At 47.5% G+C, this 7,934-nt stretch overlaps 1 protein-coding gene across 1 annotated transcript in view; it reads left to right on the top strand.

The window, feature by feature from the left end:
- The window catches only part of Bcl6 (BCL6 transcription repressor), a 23,286-nt gene extending 17,826 nt beyond the window's left edge, over positions 1-5,460 (top strand). Inside the window, exons 7-10 of the mRNA XM_021209834.2 lie at positions 1,006-1,173; positions 2,689-2,819; positions 2,930-3,063; positions 5,201-5,460. Of these exons, the coding sequence (XP_021065493.1) occupies positions 1,006-1,173; positions 2,689-2,819; positions 2,930-3,063; positions 5,201-5,348 (581 nt within the window). The 3' untranslated portion in view covers positions 5,349-5,460. The remainder of the gene's footprint in view (positions 1-1,005; positions 1,174-2,688; positions 2,820-2,929; positions 3,064-5,200) is intronic.
- Positions 5,461-7,934: the final 2,474 nt, after the last annotated feature.

The following is a 7,934-nucleotide window of genomic DNA, read 5'->3' as shown; positions in this document are numbered from 1 at the left end:
AATGAGATCATTAAATTAGCGTTCCCACGTGGTCAGGATTGGCTCCCTCGGTTTTTAACCTGGTGAAAAGTCCCATCTTAGCTCTAGTTACCTTTTTTTTTTTTTTTTTTTTTTTTTTTTTTTTTTTTTTTGTTGTTCTTGTTTTTGTTTTTTGTTTTTTGTTTTTTGTTTGTTTTCTGGCCCAGGAAATATATAGTCAGGGTTAAATGACGCTGATAGACCATTCTCAGAAGATTATGGCAGAATAATGAAGGGGCTTAGAGTGAGCCATTTGGCACAAGCTCACAAGTCGGGGAGCACAGGGACTGTGCCTGCCTGTCTCCGGATGATTTTTCTCATTCTGCCTTCCAGTTCCTGTCACTGGGCCTCTGTTTGCCTTTCTGCCACCTTTGAGTGTCCTGGGGTTACAGATGGGCTTTGAAGACATGGAATCTAGATAGGCACAAAGATGGTGGTGGGGGTCTTCATCTTCAGTCCCTTCTGGGGGGGAGGGGACTTGCAGGGTAAATGAATTAGATCTGTGTCTCGTGGCCCTTTAGGTTTTCATTCTTTTTCTTTTCCACTGTATAGTGTGTTCCTAGGGGTAGACAGGACAAGGCTTAGTAGCTTTGCTTCGGAGATAGAGACCGGGAGAGGCTTAGGGAGGTAGAGCGTCTTGCCCCAGGACTGCTATGTATGAATACAAGTTGAACTACGAACCTGTATGCCAGGTGTCTCGGAGCTCCCAGAGGAGAAAAACCTAAGGCTGTGAGGCCCGAAGGAGAGTCTCTGGAGTGAAACGTGTTTACCTTAAGATTCAATCTGTCTCCTGTCTTGCTCTTCTCTGGCCGAGACTCTAAAAGCTAAGAAAAATAAAAGCCCCCACTGGTCCTATGGGTTCCCATAAACGTTGAGGAGGAGCTCAGGATCTAGTGAAAAACACTGGCAGAGCTCCAGAGGAGGGAGGCTTCCGGGCCCTGCCCTGTCTCCTCATGCTAACAAGGCGTCCCTCCCGTGTGCCTGCAGAGAATGGGGCCTTCTTCTGCAACGAATGCGACTGCCGTTTCTCTGAGGAGGCCTCGCTCAAGAGGCACACGCTGCAGACGCACAGTGACAAACCATACAAATGTGACCGCTGCCAGGCCTCCTTCCGCTACAAAGGCAACCTCGCCAGTCACAAGACCGTCCACACGGGTATGGCTTTGTCCCACGCCGAGGGCTCCACAATTGGTTCCAGGCAATCCATCTTAGGACAAACCTGGGGACTTGGTTAGAGGGAGGCAGGATGCATGCCCCACCCTGGCTTCAACTAGGGCAGCAGTCCTCAACCTGTGGGTCTTGACCTCTTTGTGGGGGTCAAATAACCCTTTCTCGGGAGTCACATGTATCATAAATCCCACCTACCAGATATTTAGGTCATGTTTCACCACAGAAGCAAAATTACAGTTATGGATTAGCAATGAGTATAATCTTATGGTTGAGGGCCACCACAACAGGAGAAACTGTCTTAAAGGCTCACAGCATGAGGAAGCTTGAGAACCACTGACCCAGAGGATTAACCCCGTCTTGTCTCTTTCCTTATTCTTTGCTCTTCCTCTGTGGTTCTTGTCCTGCTTCTCCACCTTGGCTGGGATTTGAAACATTAGTTCCCCCCCCCCCCCCGGTTGAGTGAAGAGACTAATGCTGATAGCTGATAGAGGCAACGTGGACTGGGGTTTGGGTAAAGCCAGCTAAGAAGAAAAACCTCAAAGGGTCCAGGACTTATCAACCAACTTAACGTTCCTCTTCCTGGGACGTGTCTCACGGCCTCCTTGTTGTGAGCATTAACTAGCTCTCTTTCGGTGGCCCCATTATCCCCAAAACTTTCCACGGTGGAAGGCTCAGCCGTAGATTGGTTTCCTCTGCCCAGCCTCTCTGCTCAGCCCCACACCCTGCCTTGCTAGCAAATGGAATACAGCTGTAGTTGCCACAAGTGGAAAAGTATGTTCTGAGAGAGAAACTAGAGCAGCCTGATTTTATCTCTCTGGTGAGTGAGTGGATATTGCATCAGGCTGGCCAAGGCAAGAGCCAGAAGAATCTTCCCAGGTTGTCTGAATCAGCTCCGCCCATTCAAAGAGAGGGAGACTGAGGCCCGGAGAAGGGTTGGGTCTTGCCCAGGCCCCACAGGCAGTGACCCTAATGACAATGGTGGTTCTGCAGGTCACACTTCTTGAAACCTCTCTCACTGTGTCCTTTGTATGGAGTTTTCACCCCACCGTGCCCAACTGCTTGTTCCTTGACCTTGTCCCTTGCTAGGGGTGTTGGCGTGTGTGGTAGGCACCTAGATCAGTGGTTCTCAACGGGTAGGTCGAGACCCCCCCTGGGGGTTGAATGACGTTTTTTTAATAGGAGTCATCTAAGGTCATCAGAAAACATAGACATTTACAATATGATTCAGTACGATTCCTAACAGTAGCAAAATTACAGTCATGAAATAGCAACGAAAATAATTTTGTGATTAGGAGGGGGCGTTCACCACAGCATGAGGAACTGTATTAAAGGGTCACAGCGTTAGGAAGTTGAGAGCCTCTGCCCTAGATTCTCTCTCTGACCTCCCTGTAGGGAAGGAGAGGCATTCCTGGCCTTGCATGGAAGTAGTTGCCTTGAAATTAAGAGTCAGTGGAGCCCGGGGTTAAAGATGATTTCCTTTTTCATTCGTCTTGTCCATAGGTGAGAAACCCTATCGCTGTAACATTTGTGGAGCGCAGTTCAATCGGCCAGCCAACCTGAAGACCCACACTCGAATTCACTCTGGAGAAAAGCCCTACAAATGTGAAACCTGTGGGGCCAGGTTTGTGCAGGTGAGCACGGTAGCATGGCGAAGGGACCCTGTGGGAGATGGGGACCTGGCCCTAGGCAGGCAGCGGTACCCTGGCAGCACTTCTCACGTTGGGCTGTGCTCCCCTTTCAGGTGGCCCACCTCCGTGCCCACGTGCTCATCCACACTGGAGAGAAGCCGTACCCCTGTGAAATCTGTGGCACTCGCTTCCGGCACCTTCAGACCCTGAAGAGTCACCTGCGCATCCACACAGGAGAGAAACCATACAAATGTAATGAATGTGGCAAATCTTTTACACAGAACTCAAAACTTCAAGTTCACTACAGCATCCACACAGGAGAGAAACCTTACCATGTACGTAAACCCCGTGTCTCCTGGCAATGTGACCTGGGACAGGGGTGGGGTGGGGTGGAGGGTGGGGGGTGGAAGGTAGGTGGTGGAGGGGAGGGCGGTGGGGGGGGAGGGCAGGAGGGGTACACATCAAGTGGACAGCAGAGCCGCTTGCTCCAACCTCTAGTGTACACGTGGTCAGGAGATCTAGGCCCGCTTGATTGTCCAAGTTCCCGTCTTCAACAATCCCAGGTCTCAGTGTGTTCATCTATGACACGGAGGCATTGGTCCTGGGCCTTAGGAGAGGAAATATAGAATCAGATTAGTCATTCATTCCACAAATGTTTTCTGAGCATCTCCAGCATACCTCCACACTAGATAGGTATGGAGGTGTAGTGAAGGTGTTAAAGGAAGCTTAGGAGTAGAGCAACCAGAGAAATATGGCAAAGAAGAAAAAAAAAACAGAGCCAATATATTAAAAAATACTGTTTCAAGAACGAGCTGGCTGGGACTGGAGGGTGGTTCAGCAGTTAAGAGCACTTGAGGTTGCAGAAGAGTGTCCAGTTGCCCGAACTTGAATTGGGTGGTTCACAACCACTTTAAAGTCCAGTTTAGGGGATTCATCTCCCTCTTGTGGCCTCCCCAGGTACTTGCATGCCTGTGGTATAGATATAGTTTAGAATACATGTGTATCAAGAAGGATAAATTCAAAAGAAAGAGCAGGTGCCTGCAGGTCTAACGCAGTGCTAAGAACAGGACGTAAATAAAATCTAATTGGAGGGCAGCCACGCTCAAGCCTTTGCGAGTCATAAAAGGATGCTTTGAGGCATCAATGGCAGCACTTTAGGTGCTGCCGGGCGCAAGAGCGAATCATCGAATGGTTCACTGGCACCCGATGGCAAGGTTCAACATGTGCCTTCTTTCGTTGACTTGCTTCTAAAGCTTTGAATGAAGGTCTTTGTCCTTGCTCTTTGTTTCTTGGAAAATTAGCTATCTTCACCCGTAGGGCCTTCTGCTTTCGTCACCTGTACACTGATTTGGAAAATAGTGCCTACATTATAAGGTGGCCATGTTTAGGGAACTAATTCATTTGTTGCTTTGAGTTTCTCAAGCACATAGCTGCATCCTGAACTGCTAGAATTTTAGTCTTAGTGGCAGTAAGAGTTGAAAGTGATGTTTGGCCAGGCAGTGGTGGCGCACACCTTTAATCCCAGCACTCAGCAGGCAGAGGCAGCCTGATTTCTGAGTTCAAAGCCAGCTTGGTCTACAGAATGAGTTCCAGGACAGCCAGGGCTACACAGAGAAACCCTGTGTCGAAAAACAAAACAAAACAACAACAACAAAAAGAAAGTGATGTTTGGGTTTGATTGACCCAATCCCTTACAGAAGGGAAAGCCAGTCTTGACAGATGATATGGCCAGTATACACAGCAGTAGGTGACACAGGTACAGGGGACTTACGCCATTTGGAAATTAAAAAAAATAACAAAACAAAACAAAAAAACATTTCCCAGATTCAAGAATGCCCATGGATCTCTGCTGTTTAATTCGTTTGTGCTATTGCAATCAGATGAATCTTGCAGTTTTCTGGAGGTGTCTTCTGCTAAGTCATAGGGAAGACAGCAAAGTTTGGGTGAGAAGTACTTCAAAGTATTAGCCACGTGATGAAGACATCAGTACACCAGGACAGTTGTGAGGCAAGGCTGAAACTCTGAGAGCTAGAAAGAGATGGGTTATTTTATCTTTGATTCAGAAATGTTACTAATTAGGGGTGTGTGCATCTGAACTTACCTTTTGGATAAGACTTGTACTCCTGCAGTTAAGTCAGGGAAGAACATCCCAAGCCCGAGGGACACGTGAGCTGAAGGGAAGGCTGGGGCGTTTGCATAGTGTATACTTAACCTCCAGTGGAAGCCAAGATTTGTATGGATTCTAAATCTGCCCTTTGAGAGGGAGGAGCTGCCTCCACTCCACCTGACGCTCACAGAGATGCCTGCCTCTCTTCTGGGCTTTTGAGCACTGACTGTGTGTGTCTTGAGTGGATGACAGCTAACCCTTGGCTTTTGGTGTCTCTTCAGTGTGAGAAGTGTAACCTGCACTTTCGTCACAAAAGCCAGCTGCGACTTCATCTGCGCCAGAAGCATGGCGCCATCACCAACACCAAGGTGCAATACCGCGTGTCGGCCGCCGACCTGCCTCCGGAGCTCCCCAAAGCCTGCTGAAGCATGGAATGTTCTCCCTTTTCTCTCCAGCCCCTCCTCAGAATCTACCCAAAGGATGCTGTAACACTTTACAAAGGTCATCCCATGATGTAGTGCCTCTCTCATCCACTAGTGCAAGTCATAGTTGGGGTGGGGGTGGGGGTGGGGTCTGCGGGACCGGGAGCCAAGGCAGCTCCCTTTCCCACACTGCCATAAAACATTAAGACAATACTATTGCTTCTTCTCCTATGTGTAAGGCAAACCACGTCAGCAAAAAAAAAAAGCAAACTCATTTTCTATATCAAAGTAGGGGAGAATGCAGAAGTTCTGACTTGACAGGTTGCAACCCGAGGAATGTAAATGTTCTGTAGGAACAGAGATCTCTTTTGTATGTAAATGTGTATTGTTTTAAAAGACAAGACTTCAGTATGTTGTCAAAGAGAGGGCTTTAATTTTTTTAACCAAAGGTGAAGGAATATATGGCAGAGTTGTAAATATATAAATATATATATATATATAATATAAATATATAAACCTAAAAAGATATATTGAAAATATAAAACTGTGTTAAAGGCTCGGTTTTGTATCTGCAGGCAGACACGGATCTGAGAATCTTTATTGAGAAAGAGCACTTAAGAGACTATTTTAAGTATTGCGTCTGTATAAGTAAGAAAATATTTTGTCTAAAATGCCTCCGTGTATTTGTATTTTTTTGCAAGTGAAGGTTTACAATTTACAAAGTGTGTATTAAAAACAAAAAGAACAAAAAAAAAAAAGCCGCAGAAGGAGAAATGTATACTTTTGTTCCAGTTTTCAGTTTGTACATACCTGTAACGTGTCCTCACGGTGCCTTTTTACACGGAAGTTTTCAATGATGGACGGGTGCGTGCCATCCCTTTTTTGAAGTGTAGGCAGACACAGGGACTTGAAGTTGTCACTAACTAAACTCTCTTTGGGAATGTTTGACTCCTCCCACATTCTGCGTCATGCTTGTCGTTATAATTACTCCGGAGACAGGGTTTGGCTGTGTCTAAACTGCATTAGTGCGTTGTAAAATAGAGCTGTACAAAACATAAGAATAAAACATTGAAAAGTCGAGCCGGCTTTTTCTGGGGATCTGTCTTTGCATGGAGAGAGATCGGAGTCGATCCAGCCTCTTTGCTTTGGTGGGAAATGTTCTAAAGGGGTGGGAGTGGGGCCTGCTGGCCAGTGAGGTGTGGGAGAGGAGCTTGGCATGAAAGCCAGACTGGGGCTTGTCCAATAGCTTCCTGCCTATTTTGGTCCTGAACACCAGGATCAGCTACAGAGCCTAGATACTGGGCCTGGAGGTCAAGTAGGGTATCTGAATGGACCCTTCCCCAGCTCCAAGCCTCACTCTTAATAACTGCAGACCTTGTTCTTTAGACACAAGCATCATAGTCTCTCCGACCTCTAACGAATCATAGCCTCTCTCGGCTCTGAGATTATTCTTTTCTAAAGTGAGAAGTCCCATCATGACTCTGGCTTTAGAAACATATTTTCTTTACTTGGCTACCCAGGGCAGGTCAAAGGCATCTGGCTGAAGCCACACACATCTCTCAGCATCCACGCATTTAGAGTCTCCTGGGTGACCGACAGGCATTTACAGACTTGAAAGCTTTATGATTGGCCAGAGGCCAAGCAAGCCTCTACCCCAGTGTCGGAACTCAGCCACCTCCTCCTGTGTGCGTCAGGTCACTATTTTTGCTGTGGGTCTCTGTCCCAACCCATTCCAAGAGTAGACTGGATTAACGAGACCATTTATGAATCCATGATTCAGATGTAAGTTCACGCTGGCCGGCTTTGGCACCCATTGTTATTTTACCTCAGAAAACCCCAAGGGCCAAGTATGACTGACAGGATCTGAGAACTGGGGAGACAAGTGTGGTTCTGGTAATGGGCCCAGTTAGAGAAAGCCTGCATCCCCTTCCTGTTCCTGGGTGGCAGTGGGGAGGGAACACGTGCCTACTTACTGGTCAGCTCCTGGCAGTGGCTTTGCAGCAGTCTCTGGGCACGTGTTGAGCAGCTAGGGGAGCTGCCCACCCAAAGCCCCAGAGAGAGCTTCAGAAAGTCACGCCACCTTCTGCCAACCGCAAGGCCTTGCAGCTCAGGTTTCCTTTGAAAATGACTTTAAAGGACTTGCCAGCTCGAGGCCTCAGCTCACCCTGCTCTTTGAAAAGGGAGAAACCGATCCCTCGGCTCCCATAGAAACCTGGCAGAAGAACTTACAGAATAGACAGCTTCAGGAATGACAATTCACAGACCTGAGGGAAGCTGGCCCCAGGCTCCCTTTGCTCCCCGAGAGGCTGTTTTTGTATCATTCCTATTTATGAGGGAGACGGAGGAGCAGCCGGGGAGGGTGGTGTTCCGACAAAAGGGAGATCAAAGACTGAGCTACTGCAGTCAGCCGATGATTAATAATAAGTAAAAGGAAAACACCTCTAAACAGAGTGATTAAGAGTATAGCCAGGAGCAAGGGGAGAGAGAATTTTATTACAAAATCATGGAGTGAATGCATTTTCTCACACACTCACACACACACACACACACACACACACACACACGCGCGCATGCACACACAGAGACATA

This window comes from Mus pahari, chromosome 12 (genome assembly GCF_900095145.1).
Source record: "Mus pahari chromosome 12, PAHARI_EIJ_v1.1, whole genome shotgun sequence".
In the NCBI taxonomy this organism is placed as follows: domain Eukaryota; kingdom Metazoa; phylum Chordata; class Mammalia; order Rodentia; family Muridae; genus Mus; species Mus pahari.
Note: the sequence above shows the minus strand (reverse complement) of the source record. Positions and strands in the feature narration are given on the sequence as shown.